Raw genomic sequence first — 27,953 nt, forward strand, 5'->3', positions numbered from 1 at the left:
TAACCTTCTGGCTTGTCCACATGACCTTTAGCAAACTGCAGACAAGCAGCAGTGTTCTTTTTGGAGAGCAGTGGCTTTCTCCTTGCAACCCTGCCATGCACACCATTGTTGTTCAGTGTTCTCCTGATGGTGGACTCATGAACATTAACATTAGCCAATGTGAGAGAGGCCTTCAGTTGCTTAGAAGTTACCCTGGGGTCCTTTGTGACCTCGCCGACTATTACACGCCTTGCTCTTGGAGTGATCTTTGTTGGTCGACCACTCCTGGGGAGGGTAACAATGGTCTTGAATTTCCTCTATTTGTACACAATCTGTCTGACTGTGGATTGGTGGAGTCCAAACTCTTTAGAGATGGTTTTGTAACCTTTTCCAGCCTGATGAGCATCAACAACACTTTTTCTGAGGTCCTCAGTGCAGCAGTTCGTATGGGCGGGTGGAGCACAAAGGATGGCAGGACAGAGATCAGGTCTTGGAATAGGGGCTTTTATTGCCACACCTTTCAGTGAACAATTTTACTCAAACAGACACACACACACACACACACACACACACACACACACACACACGACTGGCGTCTTGTTCGGGGATGAGCCCCCCCGCTCTCCACTCTCCCCCCCCAAATAGGGCGCGGTCACTGGGAAGACACACACAAATAGGTTAATTGCAGTCAGATGTAGTGATTCTGCCCAGAATCACAGAAATGCAGTCAGGTGTAGTGATTTCTTCTCAGAAATCTCCTTTGTTCGTGCCCTGATACACATCCACAAACATGTATTGTGAAGATCAGACTTTGATAGATCCCTGTTCTTTAAATAAAACAGGGTGTCCACTCACACCTGATTGTCATCCCATTGATTGAAAACACCTGACTCTAATTTCACCTTCAATTTAACTGCTAATCCTAGAGGTTCACATACTTTTGCCACTCACAGATATGTAATATTGGATCATTTTCCTCAATAAATAAATGAGCAAGTATAATATTTTTGTCTCATGTGTTTAACTGGGTTCTCTTTATCTACTTTTAGGACTTGTGTGAAAATCAGTGGCGGCTGGTAGTCTTTCAAACAGGGGAGGCTGGTCGGTTACGATATTTCCAGATTTTAAAAGAAAAAAGAAAAAACACATCAATTTTGCCCATACTCTTGCCTCTGATCTGGCTGATTGTTGGCAGGGTCACAAACTGTGAAATAACAGGTTATTTTGGCCCATTAGCCTACTGTCCAATATACATGATGGTGGTGTTGGGGGGGGTATATTTTAACATTTTATATTTTAAAATTGTGGCATGTTGTTTAAAAATTGATCATTATTGAAAGCAGCTCTTTGTCAGGAACCTCAGCAGTAACAGCAGAGTGTTCTGGAATAGGCACAAGCACTGACCTTGGGGAGCCAAACATAGAGCTGGGTGCCACACATTTCATTCAATGACACTTTCCCTATATTTTACTTATTTTGACTGAGAAATGTTTTATTGACAATTTTGATAACCCTTCACTTTTAATCCAGGTCTGTAGTGTGAAATGTTCTCGGCTGTGTTTTTGTTTAAAAATGTTTTCCAAATTGTAGCTGTGTTTAATTCATATCCAGAGAAATATATATTCCAATATAATATACTCAGCATAAACATTTTAAATAGATTCTATATTTTTGGTCCATCCATGACATATTACTAAAGTAGCCTATTTACTGTTGTTGATGTGGGTCACTTGCTGTTAGCCAATTCACTTTTTCGTACCAGGAGAGCTGAAAGGAACGAGTATTATTCCCTACCTTTTTCACCAAGTCAGTTTGAGGCGTTGGTCTACCCTGCTCTTTAATTTTAATTTTTTCCTCGAAAGGAAGACTGGCAAATGGCTTCGCCAAAATTAAATCAACAATGCTTGGCATCCGTGCGCAGCTTTCTTGCTAGCTGACTAGCCCCCTCAAGTTCAAGTTCAGTCACAACAAATAAACGAAATTTCTGGAACTAAGATAGCAAACTTGACAACACTATATTTACACTTTATTTACAATGAAAATATATACAAACTAAAAAAGCTGGTAGAAACCGTATGTAATGAATGAAATCGAAATGTAAGCTGATCTCTTACAATACACCACAGCACTTGCGAATCCGCATGGGACTGAACTGAAATTCACCGCTGCCTGTCTATATTTGAAACGAGCTGTCAATCAAAGAAAATATCCAGCCGCTTTCACCAATCACCAGTCTCCTCGCGGAAAGCTTTGCCATGTCCCTCCCACTGTGAGGCTGGGAGTCCATGGGCGGGCGTTTTCGCAGTATTTGTCCAATAATCATCTTGCATTTTGATATTGAAAAGCGCATAGCTCCCAAATGCCATTGAAGTCCACTGAGGCTGGGCTGCATCGCGTTGTCACGAGAGGGAAAAACTCACGCGCACATTAGGCGAACTGGGGAAAGTTATAACGGAATGATTTCATACTGTAGTTGGGTTGAGCACATATATTTCTATGATTCTGGTTCTGAAATAGCAATGTTATAAGGTCGGCTATAACATAAGCCTAGCGCAATTCATCCTACACGATGTTCGTCATTTTTAGAGGAGGCTGAGCCTCCCTCGTTGTCTTAGAGCAATCACCCATGGTGAAAATCTGATGATGTTTTAGGTCATATTTATGCAGAAATATAGAAAATTCTAAAGGGTTCACAAACTTTCAAGCAGAACTGTAAGTTTACTTGTGGTATACTTGCAGTACAAAATAAATACTAGTTGTATACTCAAAGTTTACTTCTCTTAGACTTAAAGTATACTTTTTATAAACTAAAAGTGGGCCAATTTAGTCCCAAGAAGTATTAGATTAGTTTACTTACAAGTATACTGTAAGTACATTGATATTAGTAAACTTGGTACACAAAAGTATACTTACTGTAAGGAAATATACTCTACTTAAGTATACTTAATAAAATGAACTTGAAGTATACTTCTAAACATAAACATTTTCTTTGAGCAAGATATCTTTTTACAGTGTATAATTCTGCTCTTGGTCCAATTACAAAGTCTAAATAAAAGAAATCCAGACTCTGATAATTTTTTTTTTTACATTTTCAGTTTATTACTTTCAGCAATATTGTAACTTACAGAAATGCAATGTCAGAACAGATTTTTTTAAGTGACATTTTAATTGGTACGGTTTACTGTTTCACTTTCTGACCAGAGAAGAGAAAAAGCTACATCACCTCAACCTCCTGACAACATGCAGTTTGTTGTGAGAAAAAAAAAAAACAAAGGAAAAAGGTAAAAGCATGAAACAAAAATACTAAAATGAAAAAGAAAAAAAAACACGTGTTTGAATATGTATGATTTGACATTTCATGACAAATGAAATATAAAACTGTTTAAATGTTAATGTAAAGTCATTTGCTAGTTTTTATTAATTCAAGTCCTGTGACATTATGGCTGATCATATCATGTCATATAAAAACGTGCATGTGTAGGTACAGTATGAGACTGGGAGAGGTCCGTGCGTTTCTGTGCTCCTCTCAGGCCAATTTTCGCCCCAATACTAATGTTTGGGGAGTCGCTTTTGTTTCCTTATTCACTGAAACTCATCATGTAGCATGTTATCCCAGTACGGGTCGTCATTCTGTGGCTTATCACTTGGCATGTTGCTGCTCAAAAAATGAAAGATTTCTGGGTCGTCACTTAATTCAGCTGTTGCTCCAGGATTTGGGTTGGTGACCATGCCAAGGAAGAGAGGTGTGTGTGAGACGTCATCTGCTATGGCAAAGATGAACGGCATGTTGACTGCGAAAACGGGGATCGTGCGGACCAGAATGATCGAGGTAGCAGCTGAGGCCTCAGCTCCCTCCTCATTTAACTCGATACTGGATGCATGCTGCACACCAGAGACTACAAGTGGGCCCACTGAGATACCGGATAAATCCGGACTAGAGAATAGTGTACCCAAACCTGGGCAAGAGAACCAGAAAAAAAGTCAGATAAAGATGTAAATGCAAAGGGAAATATTGAACGCTTTGTTTGGTTTGATTAAAGGGCCCAGCTCACCCTTACCAGAATCCGATTTGTTGTTTTTGTTGACACACAGACTGGTGTGTCTTGGAAGCACGTGAACACTACTCTGCTAGCTCTCTTTGTGCTCGCTCACCAAGCTGAATAACAACTTTTTTATTTGGTCACATGACACTTAAGCACAGTGAAATTCATTTAGGCCATAGATCATAAATTGTATTGTAAAATTGAAGATATTTTCTCAGGGTAGTTGTGTTTTAAATTCTTTTGACTAATCCATTCTGTAATTGCATTGTAATGGACCAGAACCGGCCTCGGCTGTCTCATTGGACAGAAAATATGAGGCTTATTGTGAAGAAGCCTTTATTTGGTCGCATGTACACTCAAGCACCATAAAATTCATCCTCTGCATTTAACCCATCTGAAGCAGTGAACACACACACATAGCCAGAGCAGTGGGCAACTATACTACATCATCCAGGGAGTAGTTGGGGGTTCAGTACCTTGCTCAAGGGCACTTCAGCCCAAGGCTGCCCCATGTTAGCCTAACCGCATGTCTTTGGACTGTGGGGGAAACCGGAGACATGGGGAGAACATGCAAACTCCACACAGAAAGGCCCCTGTCAGCCACTGGGCTTGAACCCAGAACCTTCTTGCTGTGAGGTGACAGTGCTAACCACTACATCACCGTGCCACCCCTTGAAAACCCATCTCGAACTTTTTCTTCATCAGTGTGTCATGGAAGCAGCCATGGCCTGAAGTTTAGAGAAGCAGCCTTGGGCCTAAAGTGTTGCTGGTTTGATTCCTGGGATCAGCAGAAAAAATGTGAGGGGAGTTGAGTGAATGAACAGCACTTACCCCTCCCTTTATATCATGGCTGCACTGTAAAAAAAAAAAAGATTTGTTGTTTTAACTTAAAGTTAGTACCTGGGCTGCCTTAAAATTTTGAGTTCACTGAAATTTATATAGTAAGTTAAATTGTTCGCCTCATTGTGTTAACTTACTATATTAATTTCATCCATCCATCCATCCATTGTCTGTAGCCGCTTATCCTGTTCTACAGGGTCGCAGGCAAGCTGGAGCCTATCCCAGCTGACTACGGGCGAAAGGCGGGGTACACCCTGGACAAGTCGCCAGGTCATCACAGGGCTGACACATAGACAACCATTCACACTCACATTCACACCTACGCTCAATTTAGAGCCACCAATTAGCCTAACCTGCATGTCTTTGGACTGTGGGGGAAACCGGAGCACCCATATTAATTTCAATGAACTCAAAATTTTAAGCCGGCCTGAGTACTAACTTTTTTAAGCTAAAACAACAAATCATTTTTTACAGTGTGAAGTGTGAAGGCACTGAACCCCCAACTGCTCCCCGGGTGCCATGGCATAGCTGCCCACTGCTCTGGCTATGTGTGTGTGTGTGTGTGTGTGTGTGTTCACTGCATCAGATGGGTTAAATGCAGAGGAGGAATTTCACGGTGCTTGAGTGTACATGTGACCAAATAAAGGCTTCTTCACAATAAGACTGATATTTTCTTTCCAATGAGATGGCTGAGGCCGGTTTTGGTCCATTACAATGCAATTACAGAATGGATCAGTCAAAAGAATTTAAAACACAACCACCCTGAGAAAATGTCTTCAATTTCACAATACAATTTATGATCTATAGCCTAAGATGTCGCTGCATTGTTGCGGGTTGTTTTTCAGACATAACAGTGGAATATCGATGGCATTGAAAAAGGCTTCTGGGAAGGTGAGCTAGCCCCTTTAATTTGGACTACAAATTACCAGTACACACTCATTTAGCACTTTAAAGGGTTCTTTGGTTTCTTTGGTTTTCTTAGCCCATGTTTACATTAGACTGTATCAGCGGATCATCAGATTAACGTTTTTAAAACGATTAGTGTGCACACAGCAACACCAATACACGATTTGCGTGCACACAGCAACGCCAATACACGGATACGCTCGGCTCCGCAGGCATCCTGTGCTCCAAATCACTCCGCCCTGAACAGCGAGTGCCCTCTGGAGGGTGCGCACTCCGGCCCTGCGCAGCTCACAGAGCACGCGAGTGAAGTGCACGAGCCACGATTCGGGACTGAGCCGCTGTGTGTGAGATCCCAGCGCATATCACTTACTACTTGCAAGTGGAAGGATGGCAAGCCTAAAGACAATCATAACTACACAATGGGCAGTATTTGCATCAGTATTTGCAGTATTTTCATACTTTTATACTCTTTAATGAAAGGTGATACAAGGCGGAAGTCCGTGCTGTTTTTCAGCAGTCGCGTCACATGACCAACGCCAGCGAATCAGGAAGGTGGATGTCACAGTGACGTTGTCCAATGAGACGCCAGCTAGAGCTCAGCACAGCGTATCCGCGTATTCTGAATGTTTACACAGCACCGGAGCTGACACGATCTGGATTGAATACGTGGACGCTGGCGGATTCCCGTTTCCCGGCGTTTCCAGGCGGTTTAATGTAAACAGACAGTGCATCCGCGAAGAAAACGAGACAGATACGGTCTAATGTAAACGTAGATGGACCTGTAAAAGTTCTCCAACTTGTGCTTTCCCTTTCATAATAGGTTTTCTGTTGTAGCTCTTAACCATCCAAAGAACCCAAAAGAAGTGTATTTTTGTACAATAGCTTCTACCGTAGCATGACATTATATTAGCTATCTTTTTTTTTAAAAAAGGGTTTATCATGAAAACTCTACCAAGTTGAGATGAAATCTCTCACCCATGCTTGTGAGTGCTTGCTGCAAATCCTGTTTATATTCCAGTTTGAACTTGGGCAGTTTGACAAGCATCGGTTTCTCACTTGGAAGATGTTGATACAGATCGGAGATGTTGAGGTTGGCAAGTGCTCTTGACAAATTAAATGATGGCATGGGCATGACTACCAGGAAGCTTATGGTTCCCTGAAAAGGGAATCGAGCAACCTAAACAAGAGGTAAAGGAAATGATATGAAACACACAGACTGACTGACATATAGTGTTTGGTGCTAGAGTTAAAATGTACAAGGACATAGTTAGGAGGGTCCAAGAAATGAAGGAAGGAAGACATCAAATCATTCCTGAGTTATAGTGTATATTCTGAAATACACTGCCAGCCACTTTAACAGGAACCTGCTCATTTATGCAAGTATCCATCAGCCATTCGATCATGTGGAAGCAAGGCAATGCATAAGATCATGAAGATACAGGATTCAGAGCTTCAATTAAATGATCAACATCAGAAACCGGAGAAAAAAGTGATCTTAGTCGGCATATCGGGTGAAAATTCAAATTCAATCCAAATTGATTGAAACTGCTCTCAGTGAATTCAGAATTGAATGCAGAACAACATACTTTTTTACAGAATTAAAATATGTTTATCCGTTCTTGAGATTTTACAAATCAAAGATTGAAAAAAAAGCTTAATTTTTAGAAAACGGCTGTAATATTCTGTATGAGGATCACATGGTCCAAAATGGGCCTCATTAACCAATGAGATCAAATGTTTTTTTCTGAATAACATTTTTATTTTTCAAGATATTGACATGGAAATTGGCAGGCACATAGATGGTTGTATACTGAATACAAAGTTTGAAAAATTAGTAAAAACAAATTATGCAAATTAGTACTGAATTAGTATTAATTATGCTAATTAGGTAAAAACGTTAAAGCTCGAGGGCCTTTCGAGTTCATAAAATCGGTGAAATTTAGTTCTCTCTGAAATTTGGTCATTGTGATATATGTTTTTATATCTGTAATATCTAAAAAAATATCAGGCCATTCTGTGGCTGGGAAGTTATTTAAGTTGAGGGGATTAAAGCAAATAATGTGCATGAAATCACTCACTTCACGCAGTCAAGCAGACAGAGGAAGTCCGTGTGTGTGTGCATGCGCAGGTTTACCTTTGACCTTGCACTGACAGTTCCATCATTCTGTCGCTAAACGAACAGCTGATCACACCAAGGTGCTCGCTGACCGCTGATATTTATTAGTTTGATATTTCCTGCATTTCCTTTCCTTCGTATGTAATAACATCTTTTCTTCTTGCTTTCCGTTACTGTAGTCAGTCTTTCACATTTCATTTCCACACTCACGTCCTCCATTTTTCTCTCCTGTTTCAAATTTATAACCCACAATGCCTTTCGTGAATGGGGAAACCCACCACGTGATGCATGACGTAGTATCTTGTATTGGGTCATGGTGAAGCAGGAACAAACAGCGGAGAATTTAGGGCCACATGGCCATAAATTCATTAGTTGTAGGATTTTAAAAAAACTAATAAAATTGGAAGTCTATGATTTGAATCCAGTAGCTTTCGTTCCACTAAACAAAAATAATTGGGTGTCGGGGAAAATTATTTTTATGACCTACACTTGAAAAATCTGAAAGGCAGTCTACCTTTAAATCGGTACACTCAATAAAAAAGTAGTAAACGATTATTTTTAATCCCCTCTTTGTGCTCTGTAGGGATTTGTATTTCTCAAAAGTAGGGCCTACTAGTGTTTATATGAAAGAATATAAATTATAATATTCACAGCTTTCAAGGCGAACCTCGAAAAACTGTCTGATCCACATCCAATAAACAATTCCATTTAATTGAATTGAAATTGACACTCGCGTTTCTGACATCCGGTTTTTTAAATCTCATTCCAACCACTAAGATCTCAATATTTTTCATCAAAACAACTACAGTTATATTCTAAAACAGTTATTTATTTACGTGAATCAGTTTGATTTGAAAAATAAGTCGGTAAATCTATGAAAACTCATTTCAAAGCATAACATGAAGCATAGCATCAAAACTAGCAGATGGAAAATTTTGCTGAATCCTTCATCAGAAACAGTGAGAGCGAGAGAACATTCCTATAAATAAAAGTTATTTGATTGATATTGACAAATAATCCAGCGGGAAACTGATCAGAAGAGAGAGAGAGCCTGACCACTTTCCCGTGACTCAAAAAGAAAAGTTTCCCAATGTCACGCGAGCAGAGTTTTTACTCTGTTGTACTGACTTCAACCTGCTGTTACTCCCAAAGTACTGAACAGATCTTAACCAGATACATTTCTTTGGAAAGCAGAGGTTATAAGCTTTTTAATGATAGTATTCACGATAGAAAATTTGAGTTAAGCAATGACAGATTTGGAAACTTGGATGAGCATCTGCATGGACAATTTTCACAGCACGGCCAGTGAGCATCTGATACGCCTAATCTGAGCGACTTTAACCGTAGCATGTTTGTTGGCACCAGATTCAGCATTTCACAAACTGCTTATCTTATCTTCTGGGATTTTCACACACAACAGTCTCTATAGTTTACACAGAACAATCGCACACAAAAAGCATCAATTATTTTGGCCGAATCACTTTGCTGAGTGACAGGGAAGAGTCGGAGGAGAATATCCAGACTGGATTGATGGATTGAGCTGACAGGAAGATAATGGTAACTCACATAACCACTCTTTACAACTGTGGTGAGCAGAAAAGCATGTCGAACTTTGAGTATATGCTACAGTGGATACAGACTCACCAAAACTGGACAGTTTGGAAAGAGTAGAAAAAAAAACAGATAACGTTTTTCTAGTCTGTCCAGTTTACACAACAGAACCTGCTGCCACATGATAGGCTGATGGGATAATTGCATGAACGACTAAGAATATCGTCAATACTGTTCAAGTAGCTATTTTATAGAGAGGTATAAAAATAGTCCAAGTGCTAGTTGAATAAAGCCAAGCTACCTGTATGCCTTGCTCTCCATCCACAAACATACTGAGAGGATATTTGGATCCCATCATCATGTCCACCTTTACAGAGGTCTGTCTGTCAATGTAGAAAAGATCCTTGGCAGTAAAGCGTGGGTCAAAGCGAGACTTCCACTCCCCTAAGCACCGAACACAAGAGCTCATTTCACTAATCAGATTATAGTTTACTCAGCTACAATACGATGTCTACTACATCCGATTATGACTTGCCTTTAAAATGAACAGCATTTATCAGCATCAAGACCACACTGGGTGGTAGAATGGACAAAAAGTTCTTGATGTGATCATCGGTGGCATCCTCGACCCACTGATTAACTTCTTCGACAGAAGTGAGTGGGGTGGGTGCCGATTTGAACAGTTGATAGGATTTTTCCAGAAAGTCCTTCTTCAGGTCAAAGCCTATTCAAGTATGAGAGGAAAACATAATTCACAGTTATTCCACGAAATCAAGTCGTACAGGAGCTGAGAGCTGACGAAGCGCGTAGCCATGTACAATGAGATTGAGTGGAATAAGTGTTTTATTCTATCCACATTCACTGGATTTTGAGAAACAGCATTTTTATTTTTTGCAAATTCAATAAATAAAAACCTTATACAAAAAGGTCTGACAAAATCATTTCCACTTGGAATGTAAACAAACCAGCAAAATGACAATAGCAATTTGTGAAAAGTGTGATAATAATAATAATAATTCTTGAAAAAGGGCGGCATGGTGGTGTAGTGGTTAGTGCTGTCGCCTCACAGCAAGAAGGTCCTGGGTTCGAGCCCCGGGGCCGGCGAGGGCCTTTCTGTGTGGAGTTTGCATGTTCTCCGTGTGGGTTTTCTCCGGGTACTCTGGTTTCCCCCACAGTCCAAAGACATGCAGGTTAGGTTAACTGGTGACTAAATTGACCGTAGGTGTGAATGTGAGTGTGAATGGTTGTCTGTGTCTATGTGTCAGCCCTGTGATGACCTGGCGACTTGTCCAGGGTGTACCCCGCCTTTCGCCCGTAGTCAGCTGGGATAGGCTCCAGCTTGCCTGTGACCCTGTAGAAGGATAAAGCAGCTAGAGATAATGAGATGAGATGAGAATTCTTGAAAAACAGAAAAAGATATGTTCTTACCATCAAATACTTTCATTCCATATTTTGTTGCTTTTTTTGTGCATTTTTTGGGGTTTTGTTTTCGAGTAGAGTTTTTATTTCGTCCTCGGTTGGTTCAGCAACACGCTCTGCCATTTTGTTTTTCTCTACTCACAGTATATGAGCTGATATCCTAGTAGTAGAGTAGCCAATCAGAGCACGCAATCTCTCATATCCAGTGAATGTGGATAGAATAATATCTATAATATTAATAATAATATTCTATCCACATTCACTGTATATGAGCAATTGTGTGCTCTGATTGGCTACTCTACTACTAGGATATCAGCTCATATACTGTGAGTAGAGAAAAACAAAATGGCGGCACGTGTTGTTGAACCAACCGAGGACGAAATAAAAACTCTACTCGAAAACAAAACCTCAAAAAATAAAAAATAAAAAGCAACAAAATATGGAATAAAAGTATTTGATGGTAAAAACGTGTCTTTTTTTTCAAGAATTATTATTATCACATTTTTCACAAATTGCTACTGTCATTTCACCAGTTTGTTTACATTCTAAGCGGAAATGATTTTGTCGGACATTTTGTATCAAGTTTTTATTGATCAAATTTGCAATTCATAAAAATGCTCTGTTTCTCAAAATCCAGTGAATGTGGATAGAATAAAACAGTCATTCCACGCAATCTCATCATACAACTCAATATCGTGGAATAACCGTTAAATAACTGCTAAAATTCATCAAGTAATGTAATGTGTGATGTACATTTTTTTAAAGCTATGGTCATACTCACCTGGTTTGAGGTAGATACGAGAGGCCACTTTAATGGCCTTGACAGTCAGTTGTTCTTGGAGGCAGCTTAACTTTTTATAATAGTCAGGTAACAAATCTTCATGTAAAGCTCCTAACAGTCGCTTCTCAGTCTCATTCTTGGCACCTGATTAAAACACGGCGTTAGAAATGCACTGATATTAAAAACTAAGAAAAAAAAGACAGTATCAATCAATCAATCAATCAATCAATCACACATCCACTCACGTACCCAAAGCTAACTGCGAAAGTGCAAGAGAAATACTCAGTGGAGACAGAATGACATTTGGGTGTTCGGGATCAGGCTGCAGATTCTTCAATAGCTTTAGGCCCAATTGAGCTATAGCACTACCGATTGCCTGCTGAGCCTCCAGGCTTAAGTTGCATTTCTCAGTATCCTGGTGTGGAGTACTGGTGCCATTATATTGAAAAGAGCTGTCCGGAGAGGTATTCTCAGGAGTCCTGACTTCATCCTTCAATTAGTACAAGAGAGAAGAAATTGTTTTGTCTTTTTTCTAATGGTGTTAGTTTGGAAAAAACACCAAGACCACTGATTGACCAATGATCATGAACTCATTCTGATAATATCCCTTGGTAGAATATGAATTTCATATATCTGAAATTATTCTATCGACATTCACTGGATATGAGCAATCCATCGCTCATTGGCTACTCTACTACTAGGCTATCAGCTCATATACCGTGAGTAGAGAAGAACAAAATGGTGGAGTGCATCAAGTCAGATAAATCACTTTGTTATCAAGTATTTAAAGTAGAACTGAAGTCATTTTTAAACTTGCTTTATTTCTTAATTAATGTGTTATTCAGTTACGTTTTCAGTTTTAGTAGCCTTATATCGTGACTCGTATTGGCAACTAATTGCAATTAAATATTGTACTTATCAGCCTATTCGTTTTTTAGCCATGTTGAATTTAGTTCGTTTGGTCCACGGCAGGCGTCGCTTATCCACACGATCTTCACGAGACTTGTGCGAGACTTCGAAACGTGAAGTGTCAGTCAGATGTCAGTGCCGCCATTTTGAAAACTGTTTTCCAAATGAAATATTGCACTAAAACGAGTTTAAATGACGATTACTGCCTATTTTTTTCAAACTTTCCTGATTGCTATCAAAACAAGCAAAACTTCCGGCTTGATTACATCAGCATTCGAAAGAGGGTGCACGCGCCTTTTGATAACGTTGGCAGATGTCGGTCACTTTGATTTCCGCTGTATGTTTTACTTTCATCCTACGATGTCTCGCACAGGTCTCAACGAATCTCATTTATGGCCATTGCTTTGACATATGGACTGATACATATGGACTGATATATATTTGGACACTGACACAAATTTTTTTTTTTACCTGTTTACTGAAACATATTCAAGTTATAGTTATATAATAGACATGGACATAAAGTCCATACTTTCAGCTTTCATTTGAGGGTATCCAAATTAAAATTGTACTCATGTACAACTCAATTTTGTGGAATAACTATTAAATATACATACAGTCATAATAAATTCCATACATTTTCATTTTTGCCAATGTTTCACTTCGTTTTGAATTTGTTAAGAGTTGCTGTTAATTAGCAAACCAGTACTGTAACTGGAAGACTTTTTAACAGTAGTGTGTCCTGTGTATAAGTTCATCTTACCATCAGTCCATGTCTAAATAAACAGAGCAGCATCAGCAGTGAAGGATGGAGCTTCATGTTCTCCATGTTGGCCTGGAACACATCAGAATATACTTTGTTTAGTTGACTGCAATGTATATGGAGTTAAATTACATTAGATGAATTTACACACTTCGACCTTCAGCCTTTTGGCACGTCATTAGTTGTTCATTCCCTTCTTCTGTGTGCATGAACCCTATATATATATATATATATATATATATATATATATATATATATATATATATATATACAGTGGTGCTTGAAAGTTTGTGAACTCTTTAGAATTTTCTATATTTCTGCATAAATATGACCTAAAACATCATCAGATTTTCACACAAGTCCTAAAAGTAGATAAAGAGAACCCAGTTAAATAAATGAGACAAAAATATTATACTTGGCCATTTATTTATTGAGGAAAATGATCCAATATTACATATCGGTGAGTGGCAAAAGTATGTGAACCTCTAGGATTAGCAGTTCATTTGAAGGTGAAATTCGAGTCAGGTGTTTTCAATCCATGGGATGACAATCAGGTGTGAGTGGGCACCCTGTTTTATTTAAAGAACTGGGATCTATCAAAGTCTGATCTTCAAAACACATGTTTGTGGAAGTGTATCATGGCATGAACAAAGGAAATTTCTGAGGACCTCAGAAAAAGCGTTGTTGATGCTCATCAGGCTGGAAAAGGTTACAAAACCATCTCTAAAGAGTTTGGACTCCACCAATCCACAGTCAGACAGATTGTGTACAAATGGAGGAAATTCAAGACCATTGTTACCCTCCCCAGGAGTGGTCGACCAACAAAGATCACTCCAAGAACAAGGCGTGTAATAGTCGGTGAGGTCACAAAGGGGTAACTTCTAAGCAACTGAAGGCCTCTCTCACATTGGCTAATGTTAATGTTCATGAGTCCACCATCAGGAGAACACTGAACACCAATGGTGTGCATGGCAGGGTTGCAAGGAGAAAGCTACTGCTCTCCAAAAAGAACATTGCTGTTCATCTGCAGTTTGCTAAAGATCACGTGGACAAGCCAGAAGGCTACTGGAAAAATGTTTTGTGGATAGATGAGACCAAAATAGAACCTTTTGGTTTAAATGAGAAGCGTTATGTTTGGAGAAAGGAAAACACTGCATTCCAGCATAAGAACCTTATCCCATCTGTGAATCATGGTGGTGGTAGTATCATGGTTTGGGCCTGTTTTGCTGCATCTGGGCCAGGACGGCTTGCCATCATTGATGGAACAATGAATTGTGAATTATACCAGTGAATTCTAAAGGAAAATGTCAGGACATCTGTCCATGAACTGAATCTCAAGAGAAGGTGGGTCATGCAGCAAGACAATGACCCTAAGCACACAAGTCGTTCTACCAAAGAATGGTTAAAGAAGAATAAAGTTAATGTTTTGGAATGGCTAAGTCAAAGTCCTGACCTTAATCCAATGGAAATGTTGTGGAAGGACCTGAAGTGAGCAGTTCATATGAGGAAACCCACCAACATCCCAGAGTTGAAGCTGTTCTTTATGGAGGAATGGGCTAAAATTCCTCCAGGCCGGTGTGCAGGACCAATCAGCAGTTACTGGAAACATTTAGTTGCAGTTATTGCTGCACAAGGGGGTCACACCAGATACTGAAAGCAAAGGTTCACATACTTTTGCCACTCACAGATATGTAATATTGGATCATTTTCCTCAATAAATAAATGGCCAAGTATAATATTTTTGTCTCATTTGTTTAACTGGGTTTAGTCAGGGTTAGTTTTACAAAAAAAGTGAACCCTGGAGGCAAATCGTGTTAATTTTTGGTATACAACTGTTTTAGGGGTATTCAAGGGTGCTGAATCCAAATCCACTGTATACCAGGCTCAAAAATGTCCCATAATGCCTCAAACCTGAAAAATCCAAGATGGCTGCCGCAACCAGGTCAAAACCTCATAATCACTTATCTTTTTGACTAAACAAGGTATAAAATTGAATCTGACATCATTTTTTATGTTTTCATACATGAGGAACCCAATGCTGTCATCAGATTTAAGATTAAATTAGAGGAAAATGCTTATCTCATTGGCTAGTAGCCATTTTCAAACTAGAAAGCTTCATATCGTCAACTTTTTCTAGCATTTTGACTGCCTTTTTAAGATGTACAGAAAATAAGGTTCTATGCCTATGTCAACACTAATAATACCAAAATTAACCTTGCACAGTCTTCATTTACCCAAAAAAAGAAGTTTGTTTATACCTTTTTCCATTCTTGAGTTATCAGCTGTAGAACATAGGTTGGCGTCACAGGTTTTTGACCAAATAACTGGCTTTATGTGAAAGGCTACATTTCTCTTTGTTGATATTTTTGTTGTAATGTCAAGCGACATTTGGGTGTGGTGATTATTGGTATACACCACTTTTAAAGGTATTGAAGGGTGCTGAATTTAATTTCACTGTATGCCAGGGTCACTAATTTCCCATTAGGCCTCAAAAGGAAGAAATCCAAGATGGCCGCCATCACCAGACAAAAAGCCATTTATGTGCATGCCTCTTTGATTAAACATGGTGAACTCAGAGATATATGATGTATTTATATGTTTTCATACATAGAGAATTCATTGCTATGATTACATTTAAGATTAGAAACCATGTAAACCTTCTGTGCATTAATAAATAGAGTAAAAAGGAGCAAGAGACAGATTAATATTATGGTGAAGAATTTACTCAATATACTATATGTTATCTTAAGCCTATTTCTAGTCATCCTCCTCCTCCTCTCCAGTGTTTTGGCAGGAGCTTAGCTTGTGGCAGCTGCATGATTCCATGCACTGCATGCCGCTTCTCCTGCAGCTACATCTTTGGCTCAGGCACCCCTTGAGGCAAGCACAAGTCATTATGTTTTTGCATGCTTTAGGAATAGGTGGGAGAGATAGAAGACGTGGAACTAAAGTCCCATTCAATTCCACCCATCCCATTTCAGTCACTGGTGGGAGAACAGGATGGGGCCTGTGGGCCTGACTCCATATGCTGGCTTGATAATGTGCACGCATAATGTGGAATCGCGCTGCATCTGAAGTAGGTGGCAAAGACTCCTGAGACCGACCACTGCAAAACAATTTCACCCTTGCTTTGTCAAGGGTATGAACTTCAGGAACCCCATATATCCTACAGATGAATGTCTCAGTCAATCTGATTATATTGTCTGTTAAAGGTCCTTTTCCAAGGCCAAGAAGATCCTTATGATGATCAAGGAACACTTTCCAGGCTGTTTTCTTGCTGTGACCACTAAACTGAGATACACTACACACCCTGTGACAGCATGGAAAGCCAGTAATGCATGTAATTGGTCCGCGGATAGCAACTTATGAATTTCATGCACTGGAAAATACTTTGGCGCTTTGGACGTACCAGCCTTCATATAAAGATATGTACAAGTCATTTTGTCAAAGTGTGCTAGAAGTAGAAGAAGCACATCTGTATCTCATGCTGACACAACTATTGTTTTCACCTTTGCATGTATGCAATGAAGAATAAGTCTTGTATCAGCTTCCTCATGTACAGCTTGTAAAGAAGAGATTTCAAAACTCGGATTGGATGACATAGCAGTGGTTGCCTTGGCAAACCCCCCTGACACCACAATTACAGGTTCATCTTTTGGGCTGTGTTGGATGACATGGTTTGAGAGGAAAAGTGCAAGATCTGCTTTATTATCATCAAGTGCCATAAAGTTGGACCAGTCTGTTGGTAAAGCCACTGATTCACTTTCAATTTTACGCCGAATTGGCTGATGGCGTTGCGTCCTCTTCATCCTTGTGCCTGCCTTAATGGATTGTTTCTGGTACCGGTCAAAGACAATATCGACCCTCTGGTATGAAATGGCCATTTTGCACACTGTGTTGGAAAACATGCGGGCATATTCACCAAAGGTAGTTATGTCAGGTGGCTTTCCAAGGGCCATCACAAGTGCTTGGCCATCAATGAGAAGGCAACTAGGTGCAGCAGGGGTTACACTTGCCAGAGTTTGGACTTCTTTTGTTAGAATGCTGAGCATTACTGATTTGTTGGTTGAATGCAGGCTACCATTAGTTGATGCCAGAGATAGTGGAATTGACATGAGTTCATGCTGGAGGATGTTTTCGAGGTTGATTTTGCGCCCTGCTCTATAAGCTGTTATGAGCCTTTGTAAAATACTTCTGTCTATTTTGATGGTGTCTTGCCTGCCTGTGGAGATATGTACAACCTCATACAATGACGAAAATGCCTGTGCTTTATTCTTCCGGATGGGTGACCTCAGATTAACATGTAGTTTACTACCTGGTGGCTCGCACAGGCGCCTTTCTACAAATTCTTGTAGTTGTTGTTGCCCAAGTTGTTCTGCATTGAGTAGAGATTCCTGGATTTCTGGAGTAACCATGTCTTTGGTAATAATGTTCTTCAATATATCACCACCGTGCTGGAAAACACCTTGCTCACTCAATGATGCCGCTACTCTGCTCTCAATATTATAATAATAATAATAATAATAATAATAATAATAATAATAATAGTGGTAATATTATTAATATAATAATATTATTAGGTAATATTAGTGTTGACATAGGCATAGAACCTTATTTTCTGTACATCTTAAAAAGGCAGTCAAAATGCTAGAAAAAGTTGACGATATGAAGCTTTCTAGTTTGAAAATGGCTACTAGCCAATGAGATAAGCATTTTCCTCTAATTTAATCTTAAATCTGATGACAGCATTGGGTTCCTCATGTATGAAAACATAAAAAATGATGTCAGATTCAATTTTATACCTTGTTTAGTCAAAAAGATAAGTGATTATGAGGTTTTGACCTGGTTGCGGTGGCCATCTTGGATTTTTCAGGTTTGAGGCATTATGGGACATTTTTGAGCCTGGTATACAGTGGATTTGGATTCAGCACCCTTGAATACCCCCAAAACAGTTGTATACCAAAAATTAACACGATTTGCCTCCAGGACCTTAAATAAACACTTTTTTTAGAAATCCTGCCTAGACTAGTTCTCTTTATCTACTTTTAGGACTTGTGTGAAAATTTGATGATGTTTTCAGTCATATTTATGCAGAAATAAAGAAAATTCTAAAGGGTTCACAAACTTTCAAGCACCACTGTGTATATATATATATATATATATATATATATATATATATATATATATATATACACACACTGTAACTTGTGTTTAATCCTTCATCCAGTCCTCTGTCATCTATCACAATGGTGGAAAAGTCCTGATAATCAGCTGCTAACAAGAAGTTGTTTGAATTTGAGTAGAATATTCTAATAGAATCAACAACATTTGAGTGATAGCACTAAGATCTGACTTCCTGTTTGGCAAAGCTGCATCTCCGTCCCCTGACATGAAGCTGTAACTCTGCAAGTTTGCTGGATGCTAGAGATGAATTAATTGGTCTGATGGGTTACTGGTGAGGAATTCCTTGAACCGGATTTGACTTCTACCTGGACAGCCATCCAATGAGGAGCTGGCGAGTACTGGTTTGGGTGTGCGGTTCATATCGCTAGTACAAAGCAGGTATCATTACATTACATTACATTACAGGCATTTAGCGGATGCTCTTATCCAGAGCAACATACAACAGACCCAGAGCAGCCTGGGTAGCATATAGGGGCTAGGTGCCTTGCTCAAGGGCACTTCAGCCATTCCTGCTGGTCCAGGGAATCAAACCAGTGACTTTTTGGTCCCAAAGCTGCTTCTCTAACCTTTAAGCCATGGCTTCCCCCATGTATAAACAATGAATCTGCTTTATTCTGCTTAAATATAATTACCATGAATATTTAAGTGATGCTCCAGTCACTTTTATTTGATTGCTCATTCAGGACCATATTACTGTTCATGCAAGCTTTTTTAAATACCAAGCTAGACATTAAATAAAGTGAAATTTCTGTGACCGACAGAAAAGCAAATCACACCAAAAGGTGAAATGTACTACACAGGCAATATGGCTTTTCATTCAAAACACAAGGACAAGATGACACACTGAAAAGCAAAACCATCACTGTGGATTGTTCTTACACTGCTTTATCTCTTCAGTGAAAAACAATCATCATAGATTCCTTCTGTTTTAGAGTTAAATACTAACTTTGTGTCAGAAGTTATAATGAATCCTGTTGTACTGCAGTTGACGTTCACCACTGTGCTGCTGTCATGTTGTACTGAAATGTAATCACTCTCCAACCACAGCCTTAAGCCAAACTCGCGGAGTGGTTACAGTTAGAGACATAAAATCCAGTTTCCAGAAGGTGTTGTCATTGATATGAAGGAACGCTCTCAGTTTGTGTCTTCACTCCTACCAAACCTTAAATCAACCTTTTCAGAAGGATTAATTTGTGCTGGCAGTGCTGGCGCAAATTGTTACTCTGACTCAGGATCGTTCTACTTTCTTCTTCTTCTTCTTCTCCTTAATATTATTATTATTCTCGTAACTTTTTAGGACACTATTTCTCCCTCAGTTTTCAACCAATCATCACCAAATTTCACATAAAGAATACCTCTGGGCTGAATTACATTGCTATGACTTTTGGTGAGGGCAGCATGGTGGTGTAGTGGTTAGCGCTGTCGCCTCACAGCAAGAAGGTCCGGGTTCGAGCCCCGTGGCCGGCGAGGGCCTTTCTGTGCGGAGTTTGCATGTTCTCCCCATGTCCGTGTGGGTTTCCTCCGGGTGCTCCGGTTTCCCCCACAGTCCAAAGACATGCAGGTTAGGTTAACTGGTGACTCTAAATTGACCGTAGGTGTGAATGTGAGTGTGAATGGTTGTCTGTGTCTATGTGTCAGCCCTGTGATGACCTGGCGACTTGTCCAGGGTGTACCCCGCCTTTCGCCCATAGTCAGCTGGGATAGGCTCCAGCTTGCCTGCGACCCTGTAGAACAGGATAAAGCGGCTACAGATAATGAAATGAGATGAGACTTTTGGTGCTGATCTAGATCACTGAACTGGAATGATCCATGAAAAATGTTTTTTTTTTCAATCACTTATAACTCTGTCAAGTTTCATGATTTTTTTCCGTCAGTTTTTTTTTTTTAATTTTGTTCAAGTCGGCAGGGCGCAACTTTTCCTTGACCTTCAATTGACAAAGGTCAGTTAGCGCAAATTACTGTGACTTTAGTCACAGTCTCTATCTAGTTATCCATCCATTATCTGTAAACTGGGATGTATGGATGCTGTCAGTCCCCCACTTGCTTGCTCACTCGATTTTGTTGACGGTGTAGTGGCTGGCTGCTTTATGTCCCGGGGCTCCCTCATGCCTGTGTTACTTTCTAGCTATCCCCTTTTAGTTATGCTGTCATAGTTAGTTTTGCTGGAGTCTCTGCTTCTACTCAGCGCAAAATGTATACTGTTCCTACTTATTCAGGTGACATTGGGCATACCTAACAATCTGTGTTCCCCCCCCCCCCCCCCCCCCCATGTGTCCCTCTGAGTTACATGTCAATCCTGAGATTGAGATGCTGACCTCTTCTGCTCCTTGGACCTGCCTGATCCATCCTGATGCCCTATGTCTGGTTGGAGTCTCATCACATCGCTCCTATGGAGAACGGCCCCATATAGACAGTTGAAAGTCACACTTATGGCCCTTTTCCACTACCCTTTTTCAGCTCACTTCAGCTCACTTCAGCCCGACACGGCTCGCATTTCGACTACCAAAAAACAGCACGACTCAGCTCGCTTCAGCCCTGCTTAGCCCCTAAAACTCGCACCGTTTTGGAGTGGGGCTGAAGCGAGCCAAAGCGAGCCGAGTGAGGCTGGGGGCGTGAGCAGACACTTCCCTGTGCACTGATTGGTGAGGAGGAGTGTCCTCACATGCCCACACACGCCCCGCGAGCACGCTGGGCTCTGTAAACACCGTAAACCCGGAAGAAGAATAATTACGAATTATGAGAATTTCTGAAGCCTTATGCGCCTCACCTCATCTATACGCTCTTGCCAGTATCTGTTGGCGTTGTCGGTGACAACAAGCCACAGCACCAAGACCAGCAACACTAACGACTCCATGTCCTCCATGTTTATTGTTTACTATCCGGGTCGTGAGACTACCGCTTAAAAGCTCACTGATGTCACTGTTTGCTCTGCTTAACGACATCACGTGACGTCCACCCACTTTCGCTAACTCCACCCAATGTGTCCACCCACTTCCATCCAGCACGGTTCAGCGCGGTTGTAGTCGAAATGCAACTCCAATAGCCTCACTCAGCTCGACTCAGCACGGCACGGCTCAGCCCGACTCAGCCGCGTTTGTAGTGGAAAAGCGGCATTAGAAGACGCTCTGGACACTTACAGTAATGCTTTTATGGCTGAGGACTACAGTTGACTCGCTAACTTTAGGATTGCAGTTGTCATGAACAGTTTTGCACTCAAGTTTCCATCAATGAAGAGTTATAACATCAACGAAACAGACTTCATGTTAAAACTGTTATAGTCATGTTGTCTGTTGTTGCCCAAATGAGGATGGGTTCCCTTTTGAGTCTGGTTCCTCTCGAGGTTTCTTCCTCATGCCATCTGAGGGAGTTTTTCCTTACCACCGTCACCACAGGCTTGCTCATTGGGGATAGATTAAGGATAAAATTAGCTCATGTCTTAAGTCATTCAAATTCTGTAAAGCTGCTTTGGGACAATGTCTATTGTTAAAAGCGCTATACAAATAAACTTGACTTATCCTGTGCAGGGTCGCAGGCAAGCTGGAGCCTATCCCAGCTGACTATGGGCGAGAGGCAGGGTACACCCTGGACAAGTTACCAGGCCATCACAGGGCTGACATATAGAGACAAACAACCGTTCACACTCACATTCACACCTACAGTCAATTAAGAGCCACCAATTAGCCTAACCTGCATGTCTTTGGACTGTGGGGGAAACCGGAGCACCCGGAGGAAACCCATGCAGACACGGGGAGAACATGCAAACTCCACACAGAAAGGCCCCCGTCGGCCACTGGGCTCAAACCCAGGACCTTCTTGCTGTGAGTCGACAGTGCTAACCACTACACTACTACTAACTATAGCTTATAACAGGATCTAGGAGTTATGTTATCTTATTATGTTATCAAATTTCTTAAAATGAGAGTGTACTGAACGTGTCACAGTGCTTTTCCTGCATCAGGTGTAAATCAGACTTTAGTCATTCATTTGACTTCAATACCTGCTTTATCTTAGTCAGGGTCACTATAGTTTAAATTACTAGCTGTTTTTAGCTCATCTGGCCTGGCCTACGGCCGGATGAGCTTATGCGATCATGCGTCAGCTGTCCGTCATTGTCATCCGTCCACAGTTTACAAAAGTTGCTACTCCTCCTACAGGATTGACCAGATTTCGATCAAACTCACATACAATGTTCCCCAGGTGGGTCTGCATAAAACTAGTCAAGATGGTGGCACCAGCTGTCATATTTATGATTTTATGGGCATCTGAAATTTTTGGGTGACTCATCACATTTGAACGCTACTGTTCGTAAACTGCTGGGACATTTTCACTGAAACTCATCTAGAAGACTCTAAAGACATATTCCAACAAGAGTTGTTCACCAGGTGGCGCCAAGTACCATAGATGAGGCTACACAGGGGTCATATGCAATTTCACGAAAATCGCTACTCCTCCTACAGGATTGATCAGATTTCAAACTCGCACACAACAACAGTGGCCAGTATGAGCTCCAGCCTCATTGAGGCGATTTTTCTGTATTTTGGGATATAGAGCCAAAAAGTGCATTTGCAGGTACAAGCCTGGTTAAGTGTCTGGAGGAAGAGGTAGGAGTGATCAAGATCATCAGTAATGAACTAAAAACCCAAGTTTGTGTCTCTCTCATTTATTTACACCACAACTTTTTTTTGCATATCCCTTATTTTAAATGTATTATACAACACAATACAATGCCATAATTTAATGCATCCTTTTCAAAGTAGGTCGGCTCTAACATCGTAATGAAACATTTCTGACTGCAACATTAATGTAACTTACATGAATTTGGTACTAGACAGATATCTATCTATCTATCTATCTATCTATCTATCTATCTATCTATCTATCTATCTATCTATCTATCTATCTATCTATCTATCTGGTAAGATTTTCATTAAGGTTTTCATTGTTGCGCTGGTCTAAAAGCAGGTTTTACTGCCATCTAGTGTTAAACTATGAACTCACAGATTACTTCCCCATCAACAGGACACAAAAATTATTTTGTAAAAAACTTTTTCCCCTCAAATAAAGTACCTGACAGAGCATTACCAAAAACTTTCATAAGAAATGGAACAAAATATTAACTTATCAACACTGAATGATTTATTTATGTATTTATGATGCATCACAGATCAAAATATACTCTATGCTTATGGGCAGCACAGTAGTTATCACTGTTGCCTCACAGCAAGAAGGTTCTGGGTTCGAGTCCTGCCCCCAACTGGGGCCTTTCTGTGTGGAGTTTGCATGTTCAAACCCTGCATGGGTTTCTTTCGGGTGCTCCGGTTTCCTCCCACAGCCCAAAGACACGCAGATTAGTTCAATTAGCTACTCTAAATTGCCCGTAGGCGTGTATGTGAGTGTGAATAGCTGTCTGTCTCTCTGTGTTGGCCCTGCAATGGATTGGTGACCTGTTCAGGATGTACCCCGCCTCTCACCTGATGTCGGCTGGGATTGGCGTTATAGAAAATGAATGAATGAAATATGCTTATACTGCAAATACAATTTTTCACAATTCCAAGCTAAAGTGAAACTAATTCCTTATGGATGGACAGAAGCATCATCTTGAAATGTAAAGCCTTGATACTCCATTAAAACAGGCCCTGTTTGTTTCCTATGTAAACTAATAATGTAATTTACTACAATATAAATTACACCACAAATATTTTTGTGGCGGCACGGTGGTGTAGTGGTTAGCATGGTTGCCTCACAGCAAGAAGATTCCGGGTTCGAACCCAACGGCCGGCGAGGGCCTTTCTGTGTGGAGTTTGCATGTTCTCCCCGTGTCTGTGTGGGTTTCCTCCGGGTGCTCCGGTTTCCCCCACAATCCAAAGACATGCAGTTAGGTTGACGTGGGGCAGCCTTGGGCTGAAGTGCTCTTGAGCAAGGTACCTGACCCCTGACTGCTCCCCGGGCGCTCTGGTGTGGCTGCCCACTGCTCTGAGTGTGTGCGTGTGTTCACTGCTTCAGATGGGTTAAATGCAGAGGATGAATTTCACTGTGCTTGAAGTGTGCATGTGATGAATAAAGGTTTCTTCTAACAAATTGTTGGATCAAACAACAGATGAAACAGAAAATTATCTTGAAAGCATTGTACTTCTTGCTCTAATACACAGTATCTTTAATCTGATGTTTCCTCAAATGGCTTTTTTTTACTTTTGCAGCATGCTATCACTCAGTGCATGAATACTGGGCATGAAATATTGCTTCTTTTAAAAAGTCACATCAATAAAAAGGTTGCAATTAGCACACGACACATGATTGTTGTGTTGTATGCATTACACAGCAAAGTAGATCATGATTATGTAATCTGATCGTAAAAAAAAAAAACCCAGACCCTTTTCTGACACACTTGGTGGCCAAAAGTATGTGGACTGGACACCTGACCATCACACCCATACAGTATGTTCCCATTCTAAAACCATGTGGTCTTTGTCTACACTCTAGTAGATTTTGGAACCTGGGGTGCAGTTGGCATTCCAGTTCATCCCAAAGGTGTTCAGGTGCAGGACGCTCAAGTTCTTCCACTCCAACCTTGGCAAACCATATCTTCATGGAGCTCGCTTTGTGCACAGGGGTGTTGTCATGCTGGAAGAGGTTTGAGCCTCAGTTCCAGTGAAGGGAAATTGTAATTCTAGAGCATACAAAGATATTCTATACAATTGTATGTTTCCAACTTTGTGGCAAGAACCACATATGAGTGTGACAGGCAGGTGTCCACATACTTTCATCCATATAGTGGATCAGTGACTTATTATTGCCTAAATCAAGCCATGGGGTGAAGCCATGGTCTAATGGTTCGAGAAGCAGCTTTGGGACCAAAAGGTTGCCAGTTCAATTCCCTGGACCAGCAGGAATGGTTGAAGTACCCTTGAGTAATGCACCTCACCCCCTATTGTTCCCCAGGTTGCTCTGGGGTATGCTGTATGTCACTCTGGATAAGAGTGTCTGCTAAATGCCTGTAATGTTAATGTAAATAACAGATTGTCATATTTATCTTATTCTCTCTCTCTTTCTGTCCCTGAACAGTGAGATGAACTTGTGCATGTGGCCACAAACAGAGCAAAGCAGAAAGCAATATCCAGGAATTGATTGTGCACAACTTCACCATGCTGGATAATTGAGAAATCTAATTGGTAGAGTCATTATAAAATAAAAAGAAGGTGAAACTATTCTTCTAATCGTGTTCCAAATTAAATTTGATAGTTAAAGCAGTACAATTCTCCTAATAATGAGATTATACCTGAAATTATTTTCATTCAATTCATAATTCACATGAACGTGATTTGTATGCTTCTGCTTCTAATAATTCTGCAGAAAATTATTATGAGTAATATTTTTTTAACGCCATGTCAGCACTTGAGGCTATAGCATGGCAAACACATTTTTAGCAGATATTACAAATACTTTATGAATAAATAATTAAAACAAATGAATAAATAACTAAATGAGCTGCTTTAAAAACACACATGACAGAAACTCTAACACTTTTGCTGGAGGCACCTTCTTAAAAACATTAAGGTATTTTGGGAGTAAAAAAAGTTCTCTCATGGCGTTTAACCCAGGGCAGTGGAGTAAAACATGCTTGATTATTAAGAATGTTTTGCAAAAATGGCATGTTGGTGGTTCTTCACCTTTTCACCTTTCAATAAAAAGCCATAGATGAGCCTTGTATGTCTAATTTGATGCCTGGTGTGTGTGTGTGTGTGTGTGTGTGTGTGTGTGTGTGTGCGTGTGTGTGTGTGTGTGTGTACACACACCACTTGGTCATGTCTATTTTGGAATGGGGATAAAAGTGTATTTTTAATAACAGGATTAATTTTGTGCAATTTATTTTCAGGACATTTATCCCATTCAATCTGCCACATCTGTAAAATATAGGACGCCAGTGCAGGTCTGAGGCTGGGATTCTGCATTTGGTGATTTTCAAGAAAATTATCATAAAATATACAGCTAATGTGACAAAAAAGTCAACAAAATATCTTATATTACAGGGTAAATGTAGAAAATTAGTTTTTTGGTTTTCAAAATAACCGGGTATGCATTTATTTACTTTTTTATTAATAAGGTCTTGCATGATTGTGAAAGTTAAATCCATGTGACCTCTACCCACTCTACTCTACACAGAAGCATACAAATCAGTTACAGCTTTGTTTGCATTTGCCTCGTGCAATTTTTCCACTCCACACTCGTACTAAGTTAAGCAGCTTACAGTGTATGGTATGGGTTCTCTAGCAATGCTGAAAATAAAAACCCCAACCCTCTATATTATATTTTAATTGAAACTATTTTGATTAAAATAAAAGTTAAGGTGATTGATTGATCATTATTCCTGATTTTGATGATTATAAACCAGTAAGACATAATGTAATAATGATTGAAATTACTTTTAAAAGTGACCGAAACAGTTTAAAACATGCAACTACATGCATATAATTTTAATGCATTTCATAGCGTCATGAAGCCCCAAATCCAAAAGTTCATAACTTACTGTATGCATGAGCATAATTTAAACGCATTCACGAATTTCTTTGACGTCTTACCAACTGATCGTTGCACTATAAATTTAGCCAAGAGTGAGAGCCATTTTGAAGGGTAAAATAAAAGATTTTGACTTACCAAACCCAAGTTTGGACTGGTATATATTTTGAGTATATCGATGTAGCTCCTGGACAGATCGCTGCAGCTCAACCACTTCCAGGGACCCTACTGCTAGTTAATGTTTTATTACTCATTGATTTATGTCTCCCTACATATACATTACACAAAATATGAAATGGCAATATCAGGGATAGATCAACTTAATAGAAGTATATTGCCAGTGAGTTGAGCATGTGTGTAACAAAGATTTAAAAGCAATGAAGTATGGATTTATTGAATCTTCATATCACACAATAGTTGTAAGGTAGTTAGAAACCTACAATTTACTTATCTTGTGTGCTCTGGACTGTTGTCATTTCCACCCACACAGGACCTTGAAGCCTCCAACCCCCATACCGTTGCACTTCAGGCAAGGGGTTCCACTGTTCAGAGAGTCATTTCGGGTGATCCGCATTTACAGCCTGCTGAAAAGGGGTCTTACTTAAGAAAAGTGGGATCTTTAAAAGGTCATGAATTATCTGGAATACTTAAATCAGCTTAACTGATTTTAACCAAACAAATAAACATAAGAAAATGAGGTGATTATGGAGCAAGTTTGAGAATGTCGATTACAGAATCGACTAAATGCAAGAAAATGGTAGCTTAGTTTGTCAATAATTTATTCTTTGACCATCAGCCCCACCAATACAGTGCCATTCAGTGCCCCCATACAGAGAATCACTAACCATTCATGAACAATCTGTTGGATTTCTGATCACTTTCGAAATTTCACCTAACCACATACAGGGTAGACCATAGTAGATAGTAGATAGTGGATAGTAGAGTTCT

General features: G+C 40.0%; 1 protein-coding gene across 1 annotated transcript; it reads right to left on the minus strand.

The window, feature by feature from the left end:
* Nucleotides 1-3,561: 3,561 nt before the first annotated feature.
* Nucleotides 3,562-13,364, minus strand: serpinf2a (serpin peptidase inhibitor, clade F (alpha-2 antiplasmin, pigment epithelium derived factor), member 2a). Its single transcript, XM_060935229.1, has 7 exons — nucleotides 13,308-13,364; nucleotides 11,885-12,125; nucleotides 11,636-11,779; nucleotides 9,971-10,159; nucleotides 9,737-9,879; nucleotides 6,744-6,945; nucleotides 3,562-3,935 (listed from the first exon to the last, which is right to left on the minus strand). The coding sequence occupies exons 1-7, from the start codon at nucleotides 13,362-13,364 to the stop codon at nucleotides 3,562-3,564; spliced, it is 1,350 nt and encodes a 449-aa protein (XP_060791212.1).
* Between the last annotated feature and the right edge of the window lie 14,589 nt (nucleotides 13,365-27,953).

Source organism: Neoarius graeffei, chromosome 12 (genome assembly GCF_027579695.1).
Source record: "Neoarius graeffei isolate fNeoGra1 chromosome 12, fNeoGra1.pri, whole genome shotgun sequence".
Classification (NCBI taxonomy): Eukaryota; Metazoa; Chordata; class Actinopteri; order Siluriformes; family Ariidae; genus Neoarius; species Neoarius graeffei.

Bases quoted from the DNA above. Each gene is read 5' to 3' on its own strand.
- serpinf2a (XM_060935229.1), bottom strand. From the start codon at position 13,364: ATGAAGCTCCATCCTTCACTGCTGATGCTGCTCTGTTTATTTAGACAT. The intron at 12,126-13,307 runs GTAAGATGAACT...TACTAATTGAAG, and splicing joins TATTTAGACATGGACTGATG to GATGAAGTCAGGACTCCTGA. The intron at 6,946-9,736 runs GTAGCTTGGCTT...CCTCTTGTTTAG, and splicing joins ATGGAGAGCAAGGCATACAG to GTTGCTCGATTCCCTTTTCA.